This window comes from Ochlerotatus camptorhynchus, unplaced genomic scaffold (genome assembly GCF_037179485.1).
Source record: "Ochlerotatus camptorhynchus isolate MF236.1 unplaced genomic scaffold, CSIRO-AGI_Acam_v1.1 ptg000358l, whole genome shotgun sequence".
Lineage (NCBI taxonomy): Eukaryota > Metazoa > Arthropoda > Insecta > Diptera > Culicidae > Ochlerotatus > Ochlerotatus camptorhynchus.
Genome location: NW_027040846.1, coordinates 765,107 through 781,269, shown reverse-complemented (window position 1 = coordinate 781,269; position 16,163 = coordinate 765,107). Strand labels below are relative to the sequence as shown.

General features: G+C 37.8%; 1 protein-coding gene across 5 annotated transcripts in view; it reads left to right on the top strand.

Moving 5' to 3' along the window:
* Positions 1 to 16,163, top strand: part of ome (omega) — an 81,732-nt gene that overhangs the window by 42,253 nt on the left and 23,316 nt on the right. Inside the window, exon 2 of one of the 5 annotated variants that reach the window (XM_065231658.1) lies at positions 14,210 to 14,464. The exons of 2 other annotated variants lie outside the window; for them this stretch is intronic. In XM_065231658.1, the coding sequence (XP_065087730.1) occupies positions 14,417 to 14,464 (48 nt within the window). In that variant the 5' untranslated portion in view covers positions 14,210 to 14,416. Of the gene's footprint in view, positions 1 to 14,016; positions 14,465 to 16,163 lie in introns of those variants that run through there. 2 more of the 5 variants (XM_065231657.1, XM_065231656.1) reach the window with 2 other exon arrangements.

The following is a 16,163-nucleotide window of genomic DNA, read 5'->3' as shown; positions in this document are numbered from 1 at the left end:
TTCAATGCGGTTAGCGTCAGAGAAAATTTTTCAAGCGTTGAAAGCCATCCAAAAAATTATCTGGTAACATCACAAATTAGCTTTACTGGAGGGCGAGTGAGCATTCAATAGATGTTGCCAAAAACGGTAAGGATACAGGAATCAAAGTTTAACATTTCATTGTGTAAAAGTAGTCGAAAGCTAGTATTAACCCGTAATTAGTAGGTACATTCACCTTACCTTAGTACACTGATACCATATTGCATTATCTACTACGTAGTGTCTCACTTGTGTCCAATAATGCCTACGGTGCACGGTCTGCTTTATAGGTCAGGAAAACATCCACTCGTTAGATGCATTTCCTTATTCTCGCCTCGGAGCACCACGGAAGATGGGAGGCCTCGCAACGAAAACAAAAGAGCAGATTCGCGTGAGCTCAGGCAGAAATACTTAAAGAGGGAAAATGATGTGCCGAGAAAGTAATCAACCGCAGATACTGATGAATGTTTTGACTGAAGCAGCGTGTGACTCTTATCATGAGCGTTTTTTTCAGCCTGTCTGAGCAAGATTTAGCCATGTCAGTCAATCAACATCAAAAGGGCATGGAACTGAGAACGAACTACTCAGTGAGAAACTTGTGCAAAACTCGTAGGTTGTGGTTGACCCCTTAAGAATGAGCATCACATAGACATAGCCTATCAATGGAAGAGATGCTGAATGTGACGAAGTCAAGCTTTTCATCAGACGTGAGCGCGAAGCACGTTAGAAAGATGGTCAGATAAGCAACCGCTTTGTTAAACCATCTCTGCTTGTCTTACAGCGGAACGCTCATTGTTCGATGGCTGCTCCACTCACTGTGCTGACTGATGATGGTGTAAACCATTTAAGCAACATGTACTTATTTAAGCAGCCAACTAAGGCGTGCTAAAGTGTTAATCGTATTATTAAAATGGCGAAGACATGCAAACTCACTGAATCATATGATAGTACATGAATCACCAGTAGTGCATTTTGCTGGCTGGTGGTTTTCTAGTAAACGCCAAGTGAGTGCCCTATCGCTGCAGGAAATCATGCTACATTTATGGATTACGATGACTCGTAATTATGAATGATTGCAAGCGATGGAGGAGATCAAAGTACCGGTCATTAAGCAAGTTGCGATTTAGATCATAAATAAGTCGTAACTAGCAGAGTCCTCCGAATTGCAATTACTGGTGCAAAGTCAAACAATGTGGCAGGTATGGTCATAAGTTGGTTTCATCTAAAAGAATATTGAGTCCTGAATTGCTCACAATATTCGACACTATGCACAATTCAAAGGTCTTCCTAAAAAGCGACAAACAAAATGATGACCAAGAAACTCGCGTAGTTTTTCAATCACTATCATCGGCAAATGGTCGAAAAGTAGTTGATTCACGAACTCAGACAAAAGCTGCTCATTTATTCTAAATTATCCCCTCGCTTCGAAGTATTTCCGAATAATTTAGAATACACCTGGAAACCGGTTTTTCATTTTTGAGTCACGCTATATAGTGATGTCCGAAAAATGTGTGGCCATTTAATGGTTTGCAAAAGTAAAAACTAGTCTGCCGAATCCAACGGTCGTGGTCGTGGTGTTTTTATACTCTCCGGTAAAATAACCAACTAATACCACCACCACCATATTGATAGCGACACGAGATCACTGGACTGTGCAAACTCGATGCTTAGTTATGCTAGATAGCATCTGCGTTCGGTGAAGTTTGGTGATTAATTATTCGATGCATAACTAATTATGCGTCAATAAGAGTTTCATGGTGAGCCGTCGCCATCGATTCCGAGTGAAAGATTCCCACCAAAGATGGTAGAAGGTGATTAGGGCCATGCGCAATAATTGATATGTTTATTCATGGAAGCATGAGGGATTCCCCGGATCATGGGTGGTAATTTCCCGGGGCTCTGATTGATCAGTCTGAATGCACATTAATCCAGGCCTCCGCTGTTCGGTAATTTATCAACAACGGAGCTATTCAAAAAAAAAGTTTAAAAATCAGACTTGTACAGACGTTGTTCAGTTAACCCCATGAAGAATATTGTCAATTTTACCGACTTCTTTAATCAAAATTCAGTGTGACCGATGTCCAGTAAGCTGCCTGTTGACCAGACCAATCATACAAGGTCTGGAACAACAGGTGTTAGCTGTGCTGGTGTTAGGAGCAAAATTTTTGAATACATTGCTGAGCAAACGAATGACGATGTCACGACATCACAACGTTCCATACTACGAATGACAGACGTGTCGCCACAGAAAACAGCTGTTTCGTGTAAAAAGATAAACATTGCGATGAAATACGAACACCACTAAACATTTCCACATTTCACTAATACCAATAAGCCGGTTGGACCAGACCGTGTATAATTGACATCGAGGTTTGACCAATTGCAATGTTCGATGCGATGTAAGCGATGTTTGGTTGCTAGGCATTAAGCGTATTTAAAACACACTACGAAAAGGTAATGTGACACCGACACATGCAAATGACCTTTATGACATAAGAATCGGTTGATAGAAATGAGAAATTCATTGGATTGTTTACGTTTCATTACTTCTAGAAGTCATATTGGAATTTTGTAAAATGTATTGATTTTTTAGCCAGCAGTATTTACGTAGCCGTTTTGAATAATAAAATGGGCCACACTTTGTCGATTACTGAAGAAGAATGTTCCTAAACGGGTTTCCTTGATAGACTAGGGGCTTCTGAGTGAGTCAACTATGGCTTATTGGAATGCAGGTAGTGTCTTTTAACCCTATGAGTCAGTCGGATGAATACGTATAAAATCCAAATGAATCAGAGACCTTTCACGAAACCACGATGAAACGATCATATGCGTAATCTTTTCAAACTCATCAAATTAAATGAGAAACGATTCACTTTAGATCGGCGACTTTTCCTCTATTTAGAAACCTAGTTTGTTCGCTTGCTATTCTGATTTCGCTAATATTTGTGGTTTTATAGCTGAAGTTGCTGAGACCATTCATCCTTCGTGACGGTGGCCAGCTACGGAGCGGAAGGGCATTGAAAGACACGTAAAAGATCATACCTAGCACCTGCACTTTCTCACTATGTATTTGATCGTGTTCTCTGCCAAACATCCTCTGTTGAATAATTTCACAATACCAACAATTGGCAACTCTTCGCCAAAAGTACTGGATTCTGGATGATAGAAATTAGGTAAAATCCTTGTTTCACCATTGTCACATTTCGTTGCAAGACCACGACGGATCTAACTGCATCTATAATCTCAAAATCACGACCCTTTCCTGTCTACTGTGATTACTAATCTGGCCATAGGCGTAGTCAGAGTTGGATAGGAACGGAGAAATGCCCTTCCCTTATCCAGTAACAGCATAAATTATCAGAATTTTGAAGAGCAATTAATTTGAAAAATTGAAATTAATAATCAAAGTTCTGGAATTGAAATACTATTTGGAAAATCTAGAATATTTTCAATTTTTATGAATTACATTTTTCAAAGGCCATGAACGGTACTGGACAGAACAAATTGATCATCCTTAGAAATTTTTTGGAAACTTCCTAATAAATTCTTCGAAGAGTTAAAATTACAAGGAAGCTACCAAGATGATTCAGACATAGACCTATTTTCATTCCTGGGCACACAGAGGAAATCAAGATTCATGTCTTGAAATGTAACTCAAAATTCTGGACTTTAAAAATTGTGAAATCTCAGATCGATGTCCTTGGAGAAATTTTCATGAGTTTGGAACAGGAAACGTTTCCAAGATTCAGATAATCAAGATGCCGAACTTAGGAGAAATACAAACATTATTTTTTGTAATTCAGACTTGCAGAAGTTTTCAAGATGCTTTAACAAATGCTTAACATTGCACGGCTGACATCACTGGCTGACTTAGTGGCGCCGGTGGTGTAGTGGTAAGCGTTATTGCCTCTCACCTCAGCAGGCCTGGGTTCAATCCCAGTCGCCGCCACCGGGATTTTCTGAGGCATAACATCTCTGATCACGCCGAAATAAAGCCGTTGGAAAGTAAAGCCGTTGTTCCTCGGTCCATGAGTTGATGGGTCGATAGGTAGGGTCCAGGTGTGGGAGCTGCCTCCCTGGCGTCGGTAGCATTGGTGCTCAGCACGGAAAACAAGATCGACGGAAAACAAATCAAGGAAAAAAACACTGACTGACGAATGACCCAAGAGTGTTAAAAGTTACTATCAGCAATTCCATAGGAAAAAGTTAGAGTGGATCTTAGAATTTCGTAAAAACTGGTAATTTGTTCCTTATAGAAAAATATTAGACTCGTATTTTTTTTCATTTGCCGCTTACGTGATAGGGGTGTTCGAAAAATCAAATTTTCCTCTATTTTTAATTTTTTTAATATCATAACTTTTGAACCACTGGATCGATTTTTGGTTCAAAAAATTAAAGGAAAGATTATTAAAACTAGCATTTAAGAAAAAAAATATGAATATGGACTTTAATCTTCGGTTTACATTGATTATAATCAATTTTCATGATTTGCATGTGCTCGGGACCTCATAGCCTAGTTAGTAAAGGCACGGTATTACCATAGAGGTAACTCTAAGAAACATGCTCAACTTTTTGGCTCAGCTCTGGTACTATCTTCGGTCCCAAGCTAATCGATTCACCCCTCAAAACATAGTAAAATCCCCTAACCCCTCATTTTATCTGTCAAGCTTTCATAGCGAATCAAAACAAACATAGTGTAGTACTAGAATTTTGACTAGAATGGGGTTCGTTAATCGATTTGCTTGGGACCAATAGGCTAGTCAAGTAGTGAGCCAATTTAAAATCGTTAGTTTCGTATTGATTGTTGGTATTACCAAGCCGGAGGCGGCGGGTTCGATTCCCGGTTCGGTCGAGGGAATCTTTCGGGTTGGAAATTTTCTCGACGTCCCTGGGCATAGAGTATCTTAGCACAATATACAAATTCATGCATTGGTATTGGCATCTAAAGCTCTCAATTAATAACTGTGGAAGTGCATTTAGAACACTAAGTAGAGAGCACGCAATAAGCTAATATGCACTAAGCAATAAGCTTGAAATACGAATAAGAAGAAGAAGATGTGCTCGGGACCAAAGGCGCTATTGCAGGTTATATTTTATCTTGAAAATTTGGACTTTTATTTCCAAAAAATCAGTGATTATAAACTTCTATGATCCTTCATAGGTCGTTCAGCGCCATGAAAATTATGAACATCGATTTTTACCAATACTAAACGACTATTAAATTACACATTAACATTTTTTCCTAAAAACTAGATTTATTTGACAATTTGAACCAAAAAATCGATCTAATGGTTCAAAATTTATGATGTTTAAAAAACATAAAAATTAGGAAAAATTCTGATTTTTTGGACCATCCTAACCCAAAGGGAAAAAATACGAATCTAATATTTTTCGATACGGAACATAATTATCAATTGTAACGAAATTCTAAGAAACACTCTAACTTTTTGTATGGAATTGCTGTATGATAAAACATATTTATATATTTAAGCTCTTTGAAGTTTTCAAAAGATTTTGGAACAAGCATAACATATTTTCAAAGCAGTTTTCACCTCCTCTGAAAGTTCCTCCTCTGACCAGTTCAAACATATGAGGAAGAGGAGACAATAGGGGGCCTTTTTTGAACCAATTTTCTGTCAAACGCGAACCAGCGACTGATTGGTCGGGTGAACGTATAGAAACGCGAAACAGCAGGGAATCTACTTTATTGTATTTTGACAGTCGACTGCGTCGCCCATAATGAACTAGTTCTTGCATGGTCGATTCCGCGAGAGAAGAAGAACACGTCACAGACAAAAAGAAGCCAGTTGACTTCTCTTCCTCTTAGGTTCAAACGACATTTTGCCGCCTCTAATTCGAAACTATGCTACGCCCTTGACTGTGGACTGTTCCTCCTGATGTGAACCGTGGCCTCTTGCAGTCCACACGGAGATGGAAAACTACCGAGGGGGGCGACACATCTAAATCTCAATTCTAGATGCTCAAAAAATCTCACAGAAGCGAATAAATCTTCGAAAAATCTTCTTTCATTTCTCGCATCTACTTGCATCGCGCATCATCTTTTTGCAGGAAATCTTCAATATCGTGATAAATCTTCTTTCTATCTACTCAGCGTATGCGCAGCTAACCACAGCAAAACACAATATTTCCTGCATCGTAGATAGAGTCTTCCCCTCGAAAACTACCCAAAATTAAGTACTTTTCCCTCAATTCCGGGGTTCAGCCCAATAACCTTAATTTGAGTAAATCGCATATACCTAGTAATTTCCATTTAAAACCAGCAAAAAATTAGTTGAAGATGCTAATTTCAAATAACAGACTGTAGTGGTAATTTTTATACGATAGATGGAGTAGATGAAAGCATAGAGTGGATAGTTCCGTTAGAGTACGGCAGTGTGAAGATTGCATATAGATATTAGAATAGCGAGCTAGGACAACTTTTAAGGAAGGTACAAATCGGTTTTTTTCAGCAAAAAATTACCTACTCTTAAGTATATTCTACACAAAATTAGGTTTAATTCTCGTAAATTTGAGAATATGTAATTTACTCAGAGTAACTTATTGAGTTGAACTATATCGTTGGGTCAAATATCTCGTTCCTTTTTTTGACAATAATAAAGAGTGCAAGTGAGAGGCTGAACTCAATATTAAGTAAAAAGAACTCAAATTTTGGGTAGTGTTTTTTCTCCGTGCAATGAAAACGGTCGTAAGAATATTCTTTTGGTTGTAGGGCAAAGGTCGAACGATAAAACGTCAAAAGACATAAGGTCGGAGGACAAAAGGTCGAAATGAACCAAAGTTTTAATGAAAAAAGATCGAACTGCCGGAAAGTTATTGGACAAAAGCACGAGTGAACAAATGGTCGAAATGCACAAAAAGTCCAATGGACAAAATTTTAAATGAAATTAAAAGGGACAAAAGGTCGAATGCTCAAAAGGCTGAAATGGACCAATGGTCAATGGGTCCAATCACGTTTAGTTTAGTCAAAAAATCAATCCAGCTTTCCAAGCTCGGTAATGGCGACCTGTTTCTTAAGAATAAATGTATCCTTCACTGTGCTTTTTGACACTAACTGGAGGGCGTATGTTGTTCTATTTTCTTTTGTTCCTTGAAGAGGGAAAGGGATGAATCATAATTCGAACCTCCAGATAGTGTCAAAAAGCACAGTGAAGGATACATTTGTTCATACAAACAGGCCACCATTACCGAGCATGGAAAGCTGGATATGTTAATACAGTCAACTCTTCACAACTCGATATTTATTATAACTCTAGGGAATCAGTGGTCCCTTAATTTCTCCATGTATCGCACTTTGCATAAGTTGATATTTCTACAAGTCTTAGATTTTAAATTTTTGATTCTAAAAATCGATATGTCAAAGGTAGAGCTTCTGAATTATGTGATGTTCATGTTAAATTCAAAGGAACTTTAAAACATGATAACTGCCCGAGCAAAGCTGGAGATCAAATTGAAATCAAAATTTGCTGTTATGATGTAACTTATTTTCAATACTCCAGTTGATCTAATTTTGGTTGACCTAACGGTTAACGCAGCAAAAATGAGAGCAAACTTTTGCACTGTTGAATCAAAAGAAAAAGATAGTGTTGCTTTGAAAGAAATCAATTTGATTTCTGATTTTGCATTCATAATGTTTAACTAAATACGGGCCTGGCGTAAATCGTTAGCATCTATGATTCTCACGCTGAAAGACTTGAGCTTAAATCTCACCCCCGACAAGTCACAAATGACCTGAAATGTGTTAAAGAAAACAAATAAACAATAATCATTAGTTCAACGACACATGAACTTAAATTAAATTTTGAGCAAAACGTTAACAGTAGAACTTCAAGTTAAGTTGCTTTCATTTAAAAAGTCTTGACTGCATTATGAAAGCACAATACGATTTCAGACTTATGTCGCGACTAATGACTAATGACTAACTAATGATTATTGTTTATTTGTTACACATTGTTAACACATTTTAGGTCATTTGAGACTTGTCGGGGGTGAGATTTAAGCTCAAGTCTTTCAGCGTGAGAAGCTTGGATGCTAACCATTTACGCCAGGCCCGTATTCAGTCAAACATTATGAATGCAAAATCAGTAATCAAATTGATTTCATTGAAAGCAGGATTAGTTTTCCGTTTGATTCAACAGTGTAAAATTTTGCTCTCATTTTTGATGTGTTAACCGTTAAGTCAACCAAAATGAGATCAAATAGAGTATTCAAAATAACTTACATCATAACAGAAAATTCTGATTTCAATTTGATCTCTAACTTTGCTCGGGTATCCATCGACGACATCAGAACATGTTCCTGGTGTTTCGAGGATATGTTCCGTACCTTTAATTTAATCAGGACTTATCATGAGACATATCAAACAGGTTATATTGAATGCTCAGTGCGGATGCTGGGTTATTAGGCCAGGTCGAAGATCAGTAGGCAGAATGGTTACTAGGCCGAATGGTCATTAGACCGAACGGTCACTAAGCCGAACGATCATTTAACTGAACGGTTACTAGGCCGAATTGTTATTAGGCCAAATTCCAGAAAATCATTCTTTAACACTTGCGTAGATGGTGGTGTAGTGGTAAGCGTGTTTGCCTCTCACCCCAGCAGGCCTGGATTAAATCCTTATCGGCGCCGCCTATATGTTCTGAGACATAACATCTCTGATCACGTTCATGAGCTGATGGGTCGATATGTAGGGTCCAGGTGTGGGACGTCTCTGACGTCTGACGTCTGTAGCAATAGAAAATTCGCTGGTTTGAAAAAGAGAATAACCAGCAAATAATAGAAGGATAAATAAGGCTGTTTAATTCTGTTTTGGACTCAAATCGCCAACAAGGGTTCCGTCTTATGACAGGAAGAGAAAGACAAAAATTCATATAGAAATTCAGGATGTCTACTACCGGAAAAACCTATAAAGCCGGGAATTCCAGAATTACTCATAGAATTTTCAAATTCTCTTGCTAAGAATTTTTTTAAACATGCATTTATTTTGCAAACATTTAATTTTCCTCGATATTTTTTTCACTCATTGAACTTAATAGATTCTGAACAGATTTATCTTCAGTAACAAAATAAATTTAAACAAGTTCGGAGCTTTTTTTTTTATTTCAGGATTTGGAATATGGATATTTTTCAGAAATCTTAAATAAGATTTTTTTAGAAATTCTTGACCTAATAATAATTATAGTTCGAGCAATTTTCAAAGCTCTATATGTTAGATACTTTACAAGATCACACATGTCTAAAATATTAAGATTGAGGATGATAGTTTCCAAGGGAGTTCTGGGATGAACTGTGAGGAAAATATCAAGTGCAATCTACTTTCAATGTAGTCCTGATGAACTCCAGATTCTACGTAAAACCGGAATACCAAGGTAGTTCTGAGTAGTATTCCAAGTAAATCCTGAGTAGGATTTGAATTTTTTTTTAATAAAAATGCTTACGAATTTCTGAGGTTAATTCGTAAGGTATTCTGAAGAAGACTCCAAGGAAATTCGAAGAAGAATTCTACAGGAATTCTGAACATAATTTAAAGAAGTTTCAGGAAGAAAAAGATTCCGGAGCATTTTTTTTTGTGGGAATACTTCGGGAGGAGGATGACAATTAGATCTGAAAGTAATTTCAGAAAAACTTCAAATGAACTCGGTAAAGAATTCCAGGAGAGTGCTGATTTTTTTCCTCTGTTCGGGACCTAAAACCACTGCGACCAGTTATTTGATCTATTGTAGTATATCCCGTGTCCTTAGTTTAGTGCATGTCGTATTACTCCATCACTATTGAGAAATGATGAAGTATTCGAAAGCTCCCGCCAAAATCTGATTCCTTAGCAATAAAATTAAGTAATGACATCGATAATGACTATGCATCAGAACCCTAGTCTTAACCACTTCAAACTAGGGAACAACGACTAGAAGATTAGGAATCACATAGGTGAAGCTTAACTAACTAATTTTTCATTGTTTCAAGATCATCATTGGTCCAGGCAACCCGAGGACTTATCACCATCAAAAAGGCATAACAAGTAACAAGGACTAAGATGTGTTCCTTTGATTACTGAAAAATCCTGATTACTGAAAAAACGTACCACGAAAAGGTGATCTACCCACGTTACGGGCGTGCTGACTTGAATGCCAAATAATTTTTAATACGAAATCTATGGAATTTGTTACTGTACTGCAAGAGAATTCTTAGAAAACTTTTAAAGTGAGGTGACTTCCAAGGGCAGGAGTTAAATTCAAAGGGCTTTCTGAAATGAATTCATTGGAAATTCCGAGAATAATTCCAAAAGATTTTGTACTGAGAATTGAATTCCGCGGATGATTCCAAAAAGATTTCAAGGAACATTTAAAGGAAATTGTAATTATGTTCCCTTAGTTTTTAGATAATGAGAATGCAAATGAGAGTTCTGAAGAAATTGTGAGGAGCATTTCAAAGAATTTATGGGAGTCCTGAGCAAAAAAGAAAAATGACGATCCAGGATTTGGAAAAAAAATAACAAATGAATAAATTTTGAGATTTTATTTTTAGAAAATGCTATGAACTTAGATTAATCAAAATCCTCGAGGTTCAAGTAGTTTATTTTAAAACATTCCGAACATGGAGAAATTTCCAAGATTCTGGAAGGCACAAACATTCAGAACAAATATCGAAGTATTTAAAATCTTCAAAACATAACTACTGTGTAAGGAAGCTCATCAAAAATGATTTAAGTCTGGGTTAATGACCATTCGGCCTAATGGCCGGACACCCTCATGGTGATAGTACGACATCCAGAAATGACGAGAACCTTTCATATCTTGACAAATTAAATTGCAATAACTGGCAGTCCTATTGCGTGTTTTGTGTATTTTAGCTTAATATTATAAATAAATCACAATTTCCATAAATGGATCCTTGAAACATTTTTTGAATTTAAATGAGTGAATGAAGCTAAATGTTTCAGTAAATGGAGTATTTCGGTATTATTCTTGAAATTATAGACGGTAAACAATTTTTTGTTTGGTAATTCTATAAGTCGATAGTTCTATAACTCGATGGTCCTTTCAATATAGAGTTATGGAGAGTTGACTTTACATATGTTGAAAAGGCAATAAGCTAAGTATTGCAAGTATATCAAACTTATACTTTGAGTAACCTAACTGAAATGATTAGAAGTCATTTATCTCTCCTGAAGGTAACTCCTTCTTTAAAACATGAACAGTTGTTTAGCAGATAGAAGCTATTCAAAAATTCAATTGAAATGATCGGAAGTAATTTCTCAATCGTGGCGTTGACTCCATCTTTATGACATGAGCAGTTCTTTGACAGGTTAAAGATATTTAACACTCCTTTTAGTTGGAGTGTTGTTTATTAATTTATTTGATAAAGCTCAAACGAATTAACTTTATAGAGCCGAGGATTCTTGGTCACTATACAATACATCCTAAAACCACAGACTAACAGACATAACTCTTAGAAGAAAATTCTTCAAAAAATATCGTCAAGCGTATTTTGCATGCACACTAGCACCATAGAGGTAACTCTAAGACCACTGGGTCCCGAAGAAAATCATTATTATTTTTGGTTCACTCAGTACCAGAACAACGGTTCCAAGCAGTCCCAAGCTATTTCACTCACCCCTGCATGTTCTGCATGAATCCACACACCCCTGATGTTATCTGTCAAACTTTCATAGCGAATCAAAACAAACATAGTGTAGTAATAGAATTTCAACTAGAATAGGGTACGTTAATCGTTTGCTTGGGACCAATAGGCTACTAAAGTGGTGAGCCAATTTAAAATCGTTGGTTTCGTATTGATTGTTGCTAGCACCATCTATCATCCACATTCCCAAGCATTGATGTGCAACCAGAGCATCCCTCATTCAAGCCATTTTTTCACCAGTTGCTTTTCCCTCGTTCTGTCAACGCGTCAGCTGTGTTGAATTAAAACAAAACAGATGGAAGTCAGTGATGTCGGTTCTACTAAATTTTCCGTAGATCTATAGAATTGATTGAATTCTGCAGAAAAAAGGATCCTTAGGAAAAAATAACAGAAGCTAAGACTTTTTTTAGGGATTTGTTTTGTTTGTTTAGTGTGCTTTTTCTTTTGCTGGAAACAAGTGTTTAAAAGAGGTAATGCATCACTAATTTATGCCCTTTCTACCACTGCTCATCACTTTAATGTGTGTACAGCAAAAAATATAATAAGTATCTATCAATGAAATTCATGGTGAAGTATTGAACATCAATAACTTGTAAAAGGGGTAAATGTTGATAGAATGTTAGTCATCAACATGATTTGTTCTCGAATTCTTTCTGTATTCTGTTTTTTTTCTGTATTTGTCAGATGTGGTATGTGTCTCCAGTGGGATGCGTTGACCACTTATCATGTTCAAGAGCTGACACCTACTAACTAGACGTGAAAAAGAACTGGCATCACTGATAAGTTCGAAATGTGGTGGCTTGCTCAATGCTTCAGTGGCGCCATCATGACAAATGCAAGCACATTCCCAACTAAAACATTATTGCGATGAATGTGATTGTGAGTGTTATGTCTGTTTGTCTGTGTTAAAACTATAGTCAAAAGGTACAACACAATAAACTGGAGCCGCTTCCAGTGGTTTCATTGTATGGCAGTTATGCCAACGGTGGTCAGAGCGCTTCCATTGTAGAAATTGACGCAAAACGTGGTCAGCACTCATCACTAAACGGTTGCTTTCCAAAGTCGACGACGCATCGACCGAAAGAACTGCTGATGAAGAACAATGAGGAGGACCACACAATGGTGGCTGCCGAGAAAACTGACGATTGCGTGGCACACATCGAGAGTGGCCTGCTTTTGTCGACAGCTGAGTGAACACTGAGTTGGAGTGTTAAATATCTGTAATCTTTCAAATGCTCAAAAGTTATTCCTCTCACTTAGAGTTGCCCAATTTTACAATTTTATTTTAGCTTATATTGTTATACAATTTAACAATTTTAGCTGCCGACCAGCTTATACAAGCAAAAATTAGCTGCATGAGGCATATTTATCAAAATTATCTGCAGCCAAAATTGTTAGTTGGAACTCCTTCTTTGTAACATGAGTAGTTCTTTTCCAGATAAATGCTACTGAACACTCCAGCTTGAAATGCGTTAGACTTCTTTCGAATTGTTGTCCATTCGTCCTTTTGTTTATTTTGACCTTTTGTTCATTCGACTCTTTGGTTCTTTAAATTCTATTCGATCTATTGTCTGTTCAACCTTTTCTCCATTTCGACCCCTTTACATTCAACCTTTTGTCCATTTCGACTTTTTGTCCATTCGAACTTTTGTCGATTTCGACCCTTTGTACATTCAATTTTTTGTCCATTCGGTCGTTCGAAGATCGAAGGACAGCTTTTGTTCTTCAACCTTTCGGCTTTCGACCATTTGTCATCGATCTCGGGAGCACATTACAAAGCCTCGCCCGGCTTAAGTGACCTGAACTTTAAGACTCGGTGGACACAAAGAGCTTTTGGCGACCCAAGTCTCTGGTCAGTATTTAGTTTGCAGCACACAGAACTTTGACATTTTTCGGTGACTGTTTTTATATAGCGTAAATAGAGTGAAGTTTGAAAGCTCTCTATATCTCCGCTAACAACTGTGGAAGTGTTTTGTGCTCAAATGTATGCCCGAAAATTTTAAACTATAAATTGCTTGAACGAGTAATTAAAATTGATTAAAATTCAACCAACTGAAGCCATAATGGTCTTTTACCGAATCCGCCGAAACCGGAAGCTGATGTGCGCCGGAAGTGTTTAATCGTCGCCGTCGTTGTTATCGTCCGTCGTATCGTTCTTCCTCCATCGTCAATACATCAAGATGCTGTGGCGGAAAAATTTGTCTCATTGCGAGGGAATGTCACACGAACCACTGCCCTTCCCTCCGACAAAAACTCGTGCTCACACTTTATGACGCGTTGCAGTTTACTCAGCTGGTAAATCTCTCTGAGCGATAGGTATTACGGCACTAAGGTTTCAGTCGTTTAGTAGCAGCAGTCAGCGGTAGGCAGCAGCAGGTACAGAGTGCTGAAATTCCACGTGCTCAACGCTGATGACAGAGCCTTGGGGCAGCAGTTTGTTATTTGTTCGTTATTAGAAAGAACACTTGTGAACAAGAAAGCGATGTCGTTGGATTGTTTTACATACTACCACTTTTTGCATTGCATTTTGTAGCAGTTGGCAGCAACAACAACAACAACAACAACCAGGAGTGATAAACGAGTGTAAGGATGTTGTGTTGAAGTGGTGCTCCGGGTGAGATGTGAAAAATTGCATTTGGGAAGACAATTGCACCGAAACCGAGAACGATAGTGAGTGCAAGATAACCGGTTTTGTTTGAAAGATCTATAGAAAGTGTGTCCAAGGAAGAAATCCTGCATCAGGATGGCTGCCTCTACAGGAAATTCCATTGAGATTGGCCAGTCAGAACAGGTAACTCAATTGTCTATTAAGATCATATGTGAGCTAGCAATCAAATCCAATCTTATTCTCTTTTGCCTCTTGAATCTATTGTCTTAATTTGACCATCCTAGGCTTATAATAAGAAATAAATCAGTCAAATGTAATCCACCAAAAGTACCCTCGCGCGTCAAGCTTGCACCACGCTCTTAACACGCCATTATATTTGCGCGAATTATCGCCATAAATTGAAGGGAAGCACGTATGACTTATTATATTGCATTTTTGCTTCTTTTCCGTTTCGCATCAATGATGGCCAGTTTGTGGCGGACCAGTTTCCAGCCTATAGCAGGTACTTCGCGTAACGATTTTCCATTTCAAATTTTCCCACATGGCTTGCGGGTTCGTCGTAGATTACGTTCGTACGTCACTACCAACCTCTATATTGGGTACTGCAAATCGATGCCGTAGTTCAGAAGAGACGCAGGAAAATCAAGTTCGTTTATCGGCGAACCATTGCCACTGCCGGTTTCTGCCCCCCCAAAGTATGCTTGAACTACATTTTTGTTAATTTCCTGCTCAACGTGAATTCAATCGAAATCGGTTCGGAGGTACTTCTTGCTCGGCTTACGTAAGGTTCCGCTGGGAGTTTTTGAATTATGTAGAAAACAGGTACTTGCTTTGTTTACAACCGTCCGTTATAATATTTGTGGGAACACGACCCATAGGCCAAAATATTTTCGAAAATTTTACAATAACTTCTGATTTGCATCACGCGCACTCCACCTGCGGACGTGACCGTCGCATCGGCCAGGCAGTGTGTAAACAAACCGCGCATTGCCGAAAAATAAGAGTGAAAGTGATGGATCTACATATGGCTAGTGACTTGTGATTCGTGGATCGGCGAGATCGAATAGGAGTAGGAGGTTGTTGTTGTTACGACGTAACATGGCGTGCATTTTTACTGGGTTGTTTGTGCTATTGCGCGCGCTAAAAAATCGCAGCAGTGGTTAGTCCATGGATGGTCCAGCAAACCGGTTTGTCACGTTCGGTTACAACATTTTACATTCAATTGATGGAATCTTTCTTTGGAAGTGATCAGTATGCGTGGGGTGTCCTGATACGTATGAGTAATTCCACGCCAAATGACGAATCGATCCGGCAAGACCTTATCCGATTTACGTGAAACTTTGCATCATTATAGATAGAGCTGGAATAAGGGCGTATCAGCAACTTTTGTAAGCAAGGTCTTCTCTCGCGTATTGAGGTCCCCAACAGCTGTGCAAAATTTGAACAAATTTCGTTATAATCTCGATTCGCTGGAGAATTTTAAAATTTTGTGTGGAATATTGTTTGTGATACGATCTTATTCAATTGCTTACCTTAAATCCAAATATTGCTGAAATTTCGTCAAATCTCGGGCTTAGATTGAGAATATACTATAGACAACATCTTTGTCGAAGACTGCGAATTGATTTGATCTTTGTAAAAAAGTTACTAATCTTTCACTTTAGGTCAAGAGTTCCAAACGTACCGTAAGTCAGGGTGACATTGTGCCACCATTGAGAAATGTTTATTGATGCCGATATCTTGAATATACAGAACTGATTACTAGAAAATGTTCCTTGAACTTCTGTAGTAGAGTGTAGATAACATTAACCAGTTGTTTTATTTAAATAGTGCTGTAAAGTAAAATACCATAAATAGTAGCAAAAATACGTTTTTAAAAATT